Raw genomic sequence first — 12,821 nt, 5'->3', positions numbered from 1 at the left:
GGTGGTGTGTGCACATGCATGTCTGCACGTGGAGGCCAGAGGTCAACCTCATGTTGTGCTTCAGGAGCTGTCCCCTTGGTTTTTGGGACAGAGTCTCTCAGTGGCTCAAAGCTCACCAATTAGATGAGGGGGACTCATCAAAAAATATTCCAGGGATCTTTAATACCAGCACTCAGGAGGCAGAGCCAGGTGGATCTCTGTGAGTTCAAGGCCAGCCTGGTCTACAGAGTGAGATACAGGACAGGCTCCAAAGCTACACAGAGAAACCCTGTCTCGAAAAACCAAAAAGTGAACACCACATCCAGCTTATTTATGTGGGAGATGGTGTAAGCTTCACAAAGAACCCAGTTAAGGGGTTCACTCACTATGGGGAGTGCCTTGGACACCTGGGAGATCTAGTTAGTGCTGCCTGGGTAGATCAACAGCGCGGACTCTCAGGAGCCACACAGGCAACGCGCATACACTCAAACTGACCACAAAATATCTGTAATCTGGGTGCCTGTATAGGGTCTTCTGGCTTTGTTTTGTTTGTTTTAGAAAAGGAGTTTCTCTTATTATTCTGGAAATGTCCTAAAACAAAACCCAGAAGACTAATAGTAACTGATTCTCATGCTGTGAAGGAGAGATTCTGCTGAGCAGAGCCTGCTCAGGTGAGCACTGACGGACACAGCCAACTCAAAGGGCTTTGTGAACAGCATCTGAGATCCCAACACTTGGGAGGCAGAGGCAGAAGCTGAGGGGCTTGGGGTCAGCCTGGGCCACATAGGAAGAGCCTGTCTTAAAATCCCACATAACACAGGATGGAAACACCCAGATCATCACACTGTCTGGAAATGCTGGGGTTAAAAAAGCAAAAGGGCAAATCTATTCTTTCATATTTAAATCTCTGCACAGCACTACACTTTTAATACAGTTGATATGTTTGACAAATTAATTTGCCTTCAACTAGACCTCCCCCTTTATCAAATAAAACGTTAGCTTCTAAGAAACATGGATGCAGGATTGAAGGGGAAACCACTCTCAATCCCCTGGCTGCTAAAACGGCTTATAGACGAGTCTTCGTAATCTGACATGTCACAAAGCTCGGGACTGGGCTCATTCTTAATGAGCTTTTCTATTTAAACACCCGTGTGGTCACCATGCACTGTTTCTAGACATTTTGAGGGGGTTTTGTTTTGTTTTAAATAGAGAGAAATATGGAAAGGGGAAGTAGCCATTAAAATAAAATTTGTAAAAACTTAATGATTTTTTATCATTTTAATAAATATATATCAAGAAAACCTCACTTTATTACAACACAGTCATGTACTAGCATCTATCACCTAAAATTTCAACACCAAAATGTTCATCAAATATTGAAAATAAAGGACAAAACATTACTAGACTATTCAGCCATAACACAGGAACATGTTTTAAAAATTGGTCCTTGCGGACAATTTCCCAAATGATCTACTCATACACTGTATGAATGAGACCTATTTAATATTAATAGCAATAATTAAAAAAGCTTCATCTTGGAGAAAGTGGGAGAACTTACCTATTTCCTCCATTTGGCATTTGGTTCCTGTGAATAACCGTTTTAAAAGGCCCAAGTCCTTGGCCTTGGAAATGGGAATACATTTTATGAAGAGGAGCTGGCTGGACTGGGCCAGAGTGCCACTGAGGACACGCAGCAATGTGCAAATTCAAGGTATTGTTTGAATAGTGTGTTGGCCAAATACACATCAACAATGACGAGCGAGTCCCATTTCTCCAAAATAACGTTCCGCAACCTACAATCTTTACATTCTTTAAGATAAAACATATTGATCACCACGTCATCTATTAACATTGTGCTTCTCAATCAACAGCGAAAGTCACATATAGAAACCACATGCTCTTAAGAGTCTAAACGCATGAAATGATGCAAAACAGGGCAAAGTATAACGTATGTAACGCATGCCACGGGCTGTGAACGTCACTGGACAAGAAAACAAAACAACCCAAAGCTCAGAAAGCCCAGACCCAGCAACAGTGCGTTGCCATGGAAAAGCCCAGGCAGCTTTCACTGTCCCAATGGCCTTCCCTACTGTCTCCTCCATCTCTACCCAAAATCTCAGATCCACAGCCACTGGGCGTCAAAAACAAAGGAGGAAGAGGATGGTGAATCAAAAGTTGAACACAATAGTTCAAAGTTAAGTTTCCAAACCGAATGGATCCACCCTGTGTGTTTTTTTCCTATGTGTTAAATCCCTGCTGTAGCTCTGATTTATCCTTAATTTTCACACTGGCAAAAATTAAGATAAAGTAAGGCACCCAAGATCGCCCTGTACACCACACCTCCCTATCAGCCCATCATCAAACTGGCCCTGTACACCACTTTCCTTGTCCTCCCATTAAGACCACCCTCTGCACCACCTCCCTACTCATCCCATCAAAGACAGCCCTGTACACCTCCCTACTCACCCCATCAAAGACGGCCCTGTACGCTACCTCTCTACTCACCCCATCAAAGACAGCCCTGTACACCACCTCTCTAGTCATCCATTACCATCATACGGAAGCTAGGAGCTCGCAGGGTATGGTAGGTGTGTTTCATTTCGTCTCATCCTGTCCAATACAAACATGTCACAACTCATGAAACCATGTCATCTGTTTTTCGGTCTTCAGTCTTCTACTCAGAAAGAAATACTGTATCACATTGAAGAAGCAGACAGCTCTGCTGGTTATAATGATTTGTTTACCAAGTAACTACCTAATTAACTGGCAAACAAGTTGAACTTGTCTTGGCTATCGGTGGGCTTTTTGGAGGGGCGGTGGGAATATAACAGGGGCATGTTGTCCTCAACCTAATCTACTGATTTTTTTTTTTTTTTTAAGAAAACTAAGCTATACTTTCAAACATGAAGTTGGCTTTCCTTGGCAAAATCACATTAGTAAGTGGCTTGTGGATGCCTATTGTACAGATGTTTTGTGCAATCTGCTCTCCAGGCAGTGAAACACCACAGTGTGTTCACTGCATAATTTTATCAGTTGTACAAAACTACAAAATCCATTCAAAATAAAACTTGGTCATGCTGTGTGTGCGTGCGTCCAGGTGCCGGTGGGAGGAAGGTCGGTCACATCTTACTTCCTTTGCTGCAGCACAGTTTGTTGCTTGGGGAAAGCTCCTTTTTCCTCAAAGACTTTTTCCAAGACTCACTCACGTGGTTTTTCTCGTTATATCCGGTCTCAAAATAATCATAAAATTGGCCTTTGCACTCAAAATCAAGGTCGCTCCCAAGAGGTTCTCGGCTGATGGCATCACCGTCTCTGTGGCTGTCGTGACTTACTTTCCCATCGTTGGATTTGGCCTTTTCCTGGACACCAAGGGACCTAACATTAGTGACAAAGATCTCACTGGCAGGTATCTGGCCATCGCTCTTATAAACAGGTGCACTGCCTATATCAAAGTCTACATGGTGGGAGCAACTAGCCAAGGGCAGAGGGGAAGAGGAGGAGGAGGAGGGAGAGGAGGGTGGGGAGGAAGTGGGTGGGGAGGAGGTGGGTGAGGAAGAAGAGGAGGATGGGGAGGAGGTGGGTGGGGAGGAGGAGGGGGGTGTGGCTGTGGCAGCAGCTGAAGCGCTCCCAACATCAGCATTGACAGAAAGGGGCAGATCCAGGCAGTGACCCCCACACTCCTGATAAAAACAGCAAGTGTGGAACTTTTCCCACTCCTCTTTGGCCACGCGGGGCCGTTTCCGGTAAGGACAGTCTTGAGCCAGGAACCACTCTTGGGCGGAGGTGCCACCAAGGGAGCAGGCAGGGAGGCACCAGCTGTTCTGCATGAGGATCTCCCCATGGATCCTCTTCATCAGGTTGTTGATAAGGACGGATCTCCGCAGGTACACTTCCGGGTCATCGATGAACCTGAGCTTCTCCAAAGACATGTACAGGATGTGCGCTCGCTCCTCAAAAATGGAGATGGTCTAAAAATCAGAGACAGGAGGAAGCTTAGGAAACGAAGTTGGTGAAAGTATCATCGCCCAGTTAGAGGCTAGCCACACTGCTGTGCACATCCCATAGCCCCGTTTCCTGACTCCCGGGTATGTCAGAGAGGATCCAGTCACTAGGTGGACCTCAGCAGGGCCCAGCCAGGAGGCTCGTCCAGTGAAGGAGATGCTGAGACAGTCGACCAGAGCTGTCAGAAGTCAGTCTGGCAGCTGCTGTGGGGTAAGGGGCAGATGACCTGAGGCAGCACAGGGAGGACTCAGGTTAGCCTGACTATTGGTGACAAGGAGTGCTCTGGTTGAAATCCATCAAGCTGTATTTCACATGTCTGTGTGCAGAGGCACACTCATGCATCTCACAGCAGTATGTTTGAAAGTTATTATCTATTTTTTAAAAGATTTACATTACTATTATTTTATTTTTTTTGAGACAGGACCTCTCTATTATATATCCTTGGCTGTCCTGGAACTCACTATGTAGACCAAGCTTGCCTTGAACTCACAGAGATCTGCCTGCCTCTGCCACCTGAGTGCTGGGATTAAGGCCTGTGCCATCCCTACTGGCTGAAAGATTATTTTTATGTGTTTTGAGTGTTTGCTAGCATGTCTGTCTGGTACTATGTGAGTACCTGGTTCCCACTGAGAGAGGCCAGCAAAGGGCACTGGATGCCCTGGAATTAGAGTCATAGACAGTTTGAGCTGCCAAATGGATGCTAGGGAGAGAACTCAGGCCATCTGCAAAGGTCATCTGCCAGTGCTCTTAACTGCTGAGCCATTTCTCAGCCCCAGGACATGCTTTTTAAAGATTCGAGATGCAGGTTCTAATGGGCACATGTCAAAGTTTGGACTGGGATACTAAGGAACACTTTTGGGGTTTCACACCTGCAACACGCCCTGTTCCATTAAGAGGGCAACTGCAGTTAATGAGGCTAGGTTAGGTAGGACCTGTTGGCTTGTGGAGCTGACAGGAAAGACAGATGCAGACAGAAACTAGGGATGGGGATGCAGTCCTGGGCTGTGTGGGGCTGTCACTGGGTGAAGGATGGTCCTTTAGAAATTGTTGCTATTGTTAACTTAAAACATGGCCATGCTATGCAGCCTAGGCTGCCCCAGAACTCACAATGTAGCCCAAGTAGGCTTTGAACTTTCTGAACTTGCTCTGCCTTTCAAGAGCTGGAATTACAGGATGTGCCACGCATCTGGCACATCCCAGTAGCAAATGGAAAGCTGATACAGACACAGCACAGAAACTAAACGCATCAACACGGCTGCCTCCTTACAAACAGGCAAAAGCAACTTCTAAAGGCTGAGGAGGGCTGGGGCCAGGGACCTGGCAGAAGCTGAACTGAAGAGCTCAGCATCTGGCCACCAGGCTCTAGCTACTCCTCACTGATAAGGTCAGTGGGGTTCTGAAGGGAAGGTATCACAGAGGAAAAAGAACCAACACTTAGATGCCCACTTCTCACCATTTCCCCACTGTGTTATTTTCTTACTTTGGTCCTTCCTTAGGAATTAATTCTGAACTTTAGCAAACTTGACCTGTGTCAGGATGTATCACAAACAGCATGCCTGTTCTATGCACATATCCAAGCGACAAGACACTGACCCTCAGGAGGTCAGGAAAACCCCTGGACAACCACCCTAACCAGCACACAGCAGCAGCCTCATGGCAGAGCTCAGACTAGGGTCAGGAAAGCCAAGCGCATCTTCCAACACATGATACCACAGAGCAGCCCTAGTCCTCAATGCAGCCCAGGAATATTAAACCACAGGCAAAAAGATGTGTGCTTCCTTACAGACTTTTTATTATTTCTGGGCAGAGAATCTCTTTTTAGTTCTTTCTTCAAGTACTTGTGAAAAGTAACACAGGCCCTGTCCTAGTTAGGGTTATTATTGCTTTGATGAAACACATGACCAAAGCAAGTCGGGGAAGAAAGGGTTTATTCAGCTTATACTTCCACACTGTAGTCCATCACTAAAGGAAGTCAGGACAGGAACTCAAGCAGGTCAGGAACCTGGAGGCAGGAGCTGATGCAGAGGCCGTAGAGGGGTGCTGCTCTACGTAGAGCCAGTGCTTGCTCCTCATGGCTTGCTCAGCATGCTTTCTTAATAGAACCCAGGGCCACAGCCCAAGGATGACACCACCCATAATGGGCTGGGCCCTCCCCCATTGACCATTAATTAAGAAAATACCCTACAGACTTGTGTACAGCCAGCTCTTACATGGAGGCATTTTGTTAATTGAGGCTCCTTCCTCTGAGATGACTGTGGCTTGTGACAATTGACATAAAACTATCCAGTACAGGCTCCCCCAAAAGTGATGTAGCGCCTCACAAAGAAGTTGCTCTCTTCTACTGCTTAGGTGGAACAATTTAATGTCTGAAAATGGTTCAAGCAAGTGCTACGAGGCATTGTAACTGTTAATAAAATAACTACTATTTAAAACGTACTTTATGGCTGCAGCTGCTGAGTGGTGGGTGAAGATCCTCCTCTTCTGCATACTTCCTCTTGAAGTATGTGACCTTGGATGTGCTTATAGGATTTGGAATTCCCCTGTAATGTGATCCTGCGGTAATAAATCAGATAGACAAATGACACCAGGCCTGCCAGAGGTGCGCCAAGCAAAATACTTTCATTTCCTTTCCCTCTAGTGGATAACTTGGCTACATCCCTGTCTGTACACGCAGTGATGAAAAACAAACATCTGTCTTCATAGTTGCTAGCAGACTGACTCCTGTGCGCCTGGGAAGGTAAAGATTTCTAGGCAGCCTTAGAGGGAAATGTCACCCACCTTTCGGTATTTACTAACTGCTTGGGATCTTAACTGTCTGTACAGGCAAACCGTAGACTCCAAGGATGGTAGGGGGAGTGTGGCCCACCTGAAGCGACACCAGCTTGACTCACACCTCACAGAGGTGGTGAAGCGTGCGCATGAATCACTTTCGGGGTTAATAAACAAACGCGCACACATACATTGAGTTATAATAGTTTTTCTTTTGAAACACAAAATTATAGATGAAAGCTTAAAATTTGTAGTAATTAAATTCTGTTTAACTCTGGAAATGTTAACACACCAACCAAGAACAGAGCAGGGCCTCCTCTGAGGGCTTTAAAATCTTTTCAGAAACTAGACTTTCATGAGGCTTTTACTTCAGTTTCTTTTTTAAAAGAAAAAAAGAAAGACCTATCACTGCATAAAAACTCAAAGGAACTTATTTGAGACCATTAGAATTAAAGCCCAGAAGAACATATTTCTATTTTCTTGTCAACCATGTGGTTCATGAAGAGCAGCAGCTTGAAGCTGTGGCAGGGGTGCAGACTCCTTTATGCCTCGTGGGACAGAGCTCTGCACGTGGGGCCTGTGAGCTGTACATCCCTGAGGACCACTCACTTCCACGGGACAGACCCTGAACCCCGACTCTTGGTATCTAGTTCAGTCCCTTATTAAGAAAAACACATTGTTTCAGGACCTCCACAGGACTGCAGAGCAGGTAAGGAGGCCTTCCCAAGGAGCCCAGCCCCGGGCCTGACTAGACACCACCTCCTAAGGAGAAGGCCAAAGGCAATACCTGCCAGTTGTGGGCTGGCTCCCCCGTCTCCCCGCAAAGGAACCTGCGCTGGCCCTGGGGGGCTTGCACCTCTGTAGCTGTCAGCCTCCCATAGCGTTTGGTACCCGGCAATTTCAGCAGCTCCTTCTGAGACAATGGGCTCACAGAATCTATTCATGGACAGAACCAGCGTCATCGCTGACAGCCCCGGATCTGGAAAAAAAAAGAGGGGTGTGTGAGGTGGGACAGACAAACAGCCCTGGTTAGGAGTCAGCCTGAGGATGGTCTCTGCATCACCCTGTGCTTGGGGAGGCTTTCACTTTCCATCCCGCCCCTTCATCCCAACCAGCAGATTGTTTTTCCAAGGACACTTAGCAAACTCTTGCTGCCATCAGCTAGGCCACCGCAACTGGCAGCCTGCATCTCAGGGAGGACCTCCAGAGCCCGCTCCTTATTGTTCTCAGCTCCCCTCCGCCCTCAGACAGTTGCTCTGCCTCCCAAACGCATTTTCCTCCTGACCTTACAAATGTACCTCTAAGAGGAAGGGCCAGGCCCCTGTGCCTCCTTTCTATTAATAAGGTGAAATCAATTTTCTATTCAAGCCCCTAGGAGTCCCCTTTGATGAAATCTGCTGATCAGTGGGGGGCGGGGGCAGGGCAGAAGTCCCTCGGGTCCTCCCAGCACTCTGCTCTCTTCCCAGTTCCTCGGCCACACTCTCTCCTCCCGGGGTGAAGCAGACACTCGGTAGTTGTTTCCACAGCCCCGATCGGCCTGAACTGGATCTGCCTCCAGTCAAAACACTGCGAGATGAAGACAGAAAATTGGCTCCCGTTTCCAGCCGTGAGTTGCAGTCCCACAGGAGCCAAGCACAACATCAACCAGGCAGCAGAATATTAAACAGGAGCCAGGGCTCCGGGCAGAGGCAGCCAGCAACTCTTTAAACTGCAAAGCCAGATGCAAGGCAGGAACTTTCCAAGAGTCAACACATCACCGCCCTACTCTCTGGTTCCCACCCTGACCTCAGAACTGCAGGGAGCCAGCCTAAGCCTCCGATGCTCTGTGGTACTCCCTGACCCTGTGTAATCCAGGCTACAGGGCCACTTCCATGGGACTCAGTGTTGACCCTCAAGATAGGGTCAAGAGTATGTTTCAGGGAGAAAAAGAGTGTGGGGCCACAGGCCGGAGAGCAGACCCAGCACCTCTGATTCCTGGTTCCTTTAGGGCAGTGGTTCTCAACCTTCCTCACTCTGTGACCTTTAACACAGTTCCTCAAGGTGTGGTGACCCCAACCATAAAATTATCTCATTGCTACTTCGTAACTACAATTTTGCTACTGTCATGAATTGTGATGTAAGTATCTATGTTTTCTGATGGTCTTAGGTGACCCCTGTGAAAAGGCTGATTGACTACCACTTAAGGGGTCGAGACCCACATGTTGAGAATCACTGTTATAGGCCCTCCAGCCCTGCATGGCTCACTTGTGTTATACAGGTCTGTCGCTGACGTGGGGATGTCAGGCCTGCTTGCTGAAGATGGATTTTCTTTTATAGCGAGAGCCCACTTCATTCCTCTGCCTTCAGGCTAGGGCAAGGGTGAACTTGTCCTTGTCTTACAGTCAAGTCCTCTGGCTACCAGAGCGACTACTGGCAGCAGACTCTCAGCCTCAGCCCTGCATCATGAGACAGGGCCGGGTCTCTACTCAATGGGTAGAACTAGGGTATAGCTGACTTGGGCTTTGGAGTTTACCTTTCCATTTTTCTTTCCAAAGAGATACCAGAAACACCTTAGAGAAAGAGGACGTGTGCACAGGACGTGTGTTGTGTTGTGTTGTGTTGTGTGAGTGTATGTATAAAACAACTCTCTATCAAGAAACGGTGGGCGATACCATTTATTTCATTCTTTTAGTCATCAACAAAGAAATGTGCCTTCATCAGTTTAACCAATTCAGCCCTTTGCTTTCTTCCCCCTCAAACTCTTCAGCCAAACAAAGAATCACTGAAACACTAGTTTCTTAACCTAGTCTAAAAGACATCTATATCCAGAGAAGCCAGAGCCGGGACAGACAACTTGGAATTCACACTCACTCCTGGGGTGGGTTCAGGAAAGAGGATCCAAGCCTTTCCCTGGTGGAACTTTTATTACATATAAACAAAAGCAGGTTGATAAACCCATGCCCCTAAAGAAGGAGAAGCCCTGCCAGGCTCCTGGCAGCAATTACCTTTGCTTAATAGGACATTAATGGGCCCTGGGCTGCTTTACCGTAGTCAGAGTTTGTTTATATTCTAATGACTTGGGGAGCAGCTTTTCCGTTGTTAAGACTCTCAGGGCTTCTATCTGTTAGCATTGTTCACAACATATGAAATCCATCGTTATGCATTTGAACTTGAAATGTGGCATAATAGTTTTTGGCGTGGCTGTTTCTTTTGTTTATAACATCTAATTTCAGCAAGTTTTTCTTTTTCAAATTAGAAACTGTTATACACAAGATCCTAAATGGGAGAGGCTGGGTTCTGCAAGTGATTTATTTAAGCTGGAATAAAACATGAATGAGCTGGGACTACTTGGGAGGGGGGAGGAGAGTCTGCAATTGAGCCTTCCTGGTCTATTTAGAACTCACACTGATGTTAACCAATTAGGGAGGCAAGAGTAGTGTGCATGAGACACTGGGCTGGATAGTGCTGGTTGAGCATGGGTCTTCTGCTATGGAACCCAGAAGTCCCAGTTCACAAGTTCATGCTGTTACTATGAAATACAGACACAATGGTGTATATGATAAAGATTGTGTTTTAAGATCAGAAATGAGAGGATTAAAATTGAGAGTGTTAATGCTCTAACTTGTAGCCCTCAGGCTGCTGTGCCCGTTTGGTCCCTGGGGTGATGCTGTGGAATGACCCCCCACCAAAGCACCCTCACAAGGCTGGAGGCCAAGAGTCAGTGTTTCTATCCAATGTTCCTCATACAGGCATTTCTATACCGTTTGGTTTTTCCGGGCGAAGCCATTATGGTGCTAAAAGGAGAGGCTGCCGTGGTTCAGTGGTGCCAGGAACCTCACAAGCTACGGAGAAACAAAACCGCACAGCAGAAGGATCATCCTTCCTCTTCCTGACACTGGGAATTACAGATCGTTTTATAAAGGAGCATGTAGACAGCTGGAAGACAGAGTCCAGCCCTGGATAGCATGGAGGGACCGCAGCTACGCAGGGCGGTCCATAGAACTGCAGAGCTCTGTCTTGGGGAGCCAAGAGATTTCCTCACCCACTGACTCCAAATCGTCCCAGACAGGATCTCAACAGTTTGTCCAATTCACCCAATGTTGGAGGTAGGAGCTGGATGGTTAGAACAAAACCCTTCAATGCTCCAAACCCGACAGGTGCCGCTTTTTGCAGGTCCCTGTGGTGATTCGGGAAGTGCACTGGCCAGCGGCGGTCCCAGGAGGCTAAGAGCTCTAGGTCCGGTGTTGGGGTTGGGAATGCAGGTGTGGGGAACTAAGGAGGTCAGAGGTTCCCTACTGGAAGCTTTAGGGTCAGCTCTCTCAGCCCAGGCCCAAGGTGGGGTGCTAGGGTGTGACGGGTCCCTTACCCAGGGTCTTACCCAGACGCACCCTGGAGACTGGTGCCATGCCCTTAAGCCCCTTTCCCGGACAGAGGGCACCGTCCGGCCAGACGCAGGCCGCAGGGAAAAGTAAACAGCCCAAGTGTCTGGGAACAAAGGCAAGTAGTCTTCCAAGGTACCGGAGCCCAGTGCCTCTCCTGAAGAATAAGGGCTATGATTATTCGCTCTCCTTCTAAAAACCAAGTTTCCTTCTATGGGAAATACTCGCCAAGGTGGGATTCCAAGGCTATGACTCACGGCGGCTGGCGGGGCCGCACTCCAGCCCGCAGCTGCCAGGGTCCTTCGCCGAGCCGCGGCCGCCTGCGCCGTGCGCGCCGCTGGGGCCAGGGTGGACCTTGGTGCCCCGTTCCTGCGGCCAGGCGCTCCGGAAAGTTGCGGGGCCAAGGAGGCTGGCAGAGGCGGGGGCGTGGGCCTCGTAGCCCGCGGGAAGGTGAGCCGAGGACAGCGCCGCCCGCAGCCGGGAGCAGGGCGGGCGCGGAGGTGGCGGGGGACACAAGGTGTCAGCTTCGGCAGCGGCGCCTTGTTCCACGGAGCGCGCGCCCCTGAGACCCGCAGGCCCTCCTCCCTACCCTCCCGGCCCCGGGCCGACCCTCCTGCCACCCGGGGACACCCGACTCGCCGATATGGGGGTCTCCGCCGACCGCCCGGGTCGCCTCGTGCACGCCGCTGCTCCGGGGAAGGGCGCGCGGCCCTGGAGAGCGCGCGCCGCCCCCGCGCCCCGCTGTGTCCAGCAGCGCCCCGGCCCCACGCGCGACCCTCCCTGCCCTCGCGCGCCCTGGGGTCGCGGCTCTTACCGCGCGCACCGCGCTCTAGCCGCCGCCGTCCTCCGCGCGGCCGCCGCTGCCCACGCGCCTCCCGGGCCCTGTCGGCGTGGCCCGGTGCGCGGCGGCCGAGGTCCCCGCAGGTCCCGCCGCCGCCGCCGCCGCAGACGGTTATGGAAATAAGCCGCTGTGTCTGGCGAGGAGCGCGAGAAACCCGTCAATCCTGTTTGCCATTTCCCCGCGGATTTCCGAGCCCGGCTCTGCTGGATGCCCCCGGGGCGAGAGGGAACCTGACAAGCGCGCTCCCCGCCTCCCTCCGCTCTGCCAGCTCGCAGGGCGCCGCGCCCCCGCCCGCCCTGCCTCCGCCCCCGCTCCGCCTCCGCCCTCGGGGCCGCGCGGGCTGCTCCCGCCAGCAGCCCGGACCCCACGCGCGCAGCCCGCCCGGGGCAGGGGCTGCAGTGCGCGAAGCATTCACCGCAAACTGCCCAGACGTCTTGTCTATTTTTTAAATTTCGGTTTAGTTTTCTTATTGTATGTGCATGTGATTAAAAAAAAAATTCTGTGCCTTTCCCACCCTTTGCTAAAGACTTTCTTCCCCTCTGTACAGCACTTGGAGATGAGAAACAGATGTCGGAGCTGGACTGAGCCTTTGCGCTCCCCCGCCCGCCCGCTCCCTTCCCCTGCAGCCCGGGTGTAACAAGGCAGTACTCGTCCTGCCTCCACGTGAACTGGCAGCTCCCGGGTGAGGATCCCCGCGGGGGAAACCTCCAAGAAAAACAAAAACAAAACTAGTGAAGAAGCTTGCCCTTGGTGGAGAGGCTGTGGCAGAAGTCACTTTATTTTGCAAATAGTGATTTCCCTAACCCCTTCTTGTGGTGGATTCAGTTAGAGCTGGCTTTTGTGTGGGGTTTTGTTGTTGTTTTGTTTTTGAA

At 49.8% G+C, this 12,821-nt stretch overlaps 1 protein-coding gene across 1 annotated transcript; it reads right to left on the bottom strand.

Moving 5' to 3' along the window:
- Window positions 1–1,242: 1,242 nt before the first annotated feature.
- On the bottom strand, window positions 1,243–12,193 carry Sertad4 (SERTA domain containing 4). The gene is made up of 4 exons (XM_059280306.1): window positions 11,923–12,193; window positions 7,538–7,729; window positions 6,419–6,534; window positions 1,243–3,947 (listed from the first exon to the last, which is right to left on the bottom strand). The coding sequence occupies exons 2-4, from the start codon at window positions 7,710–7,712 to the stop codon at window positions 3,099–3,101; spliced, it is 1,140 nt and encodes a 379-aa protein (XP_059136289.1). The 5' UTR covers window positions 7,713–7,729; window positions 11,923–12,193; the 3' UTR covers window positions 1,243–3,098.
- Window positions 12,194–12,821: the final 628 nt, after the last annotated feature.

This window comes from Peromyscus eremicus, chromosome 15, assembly GCF_949786415.1.
Source record: "Peromyscus eremicus chromosome 15, PerEre_H2_v1, whole genome shotgun sequence".
Lineage (NCBI taxonomy): Eukaryota > Metazoa > Chordata > Mammalia > Rodentia > Cricetidae > Peromyscus > Peromyscus eremicus.
Note: the sequence above shows the minus strand (reverse complement) of the source record. Positions and strands in the feature narration are given on the sequence as shown.

Coding starts and splice junctions, on each gene's coding strand:
- Sertad4 (XM_059280306.1), bottom strand. CDS start 7,712: ATGACGCTGGTTCTGTCCATGAATAGATTCTGTGAGCCCATTGTCTCA. Junction 6,535..7,537: donor AGCCAGCCCACAACTGGCAG/GTATTGCCTTTG, acceptor TTATTACCGCAG/GATCACATTACAGGGGAATT. Junction 3,948..6,418: donor TCAGCAGCTGCAGCCATAAA/GTACGTTTTAAA, acceptor TCTGATTTTTAG/ACCATCTCCATTTTTGAGGA.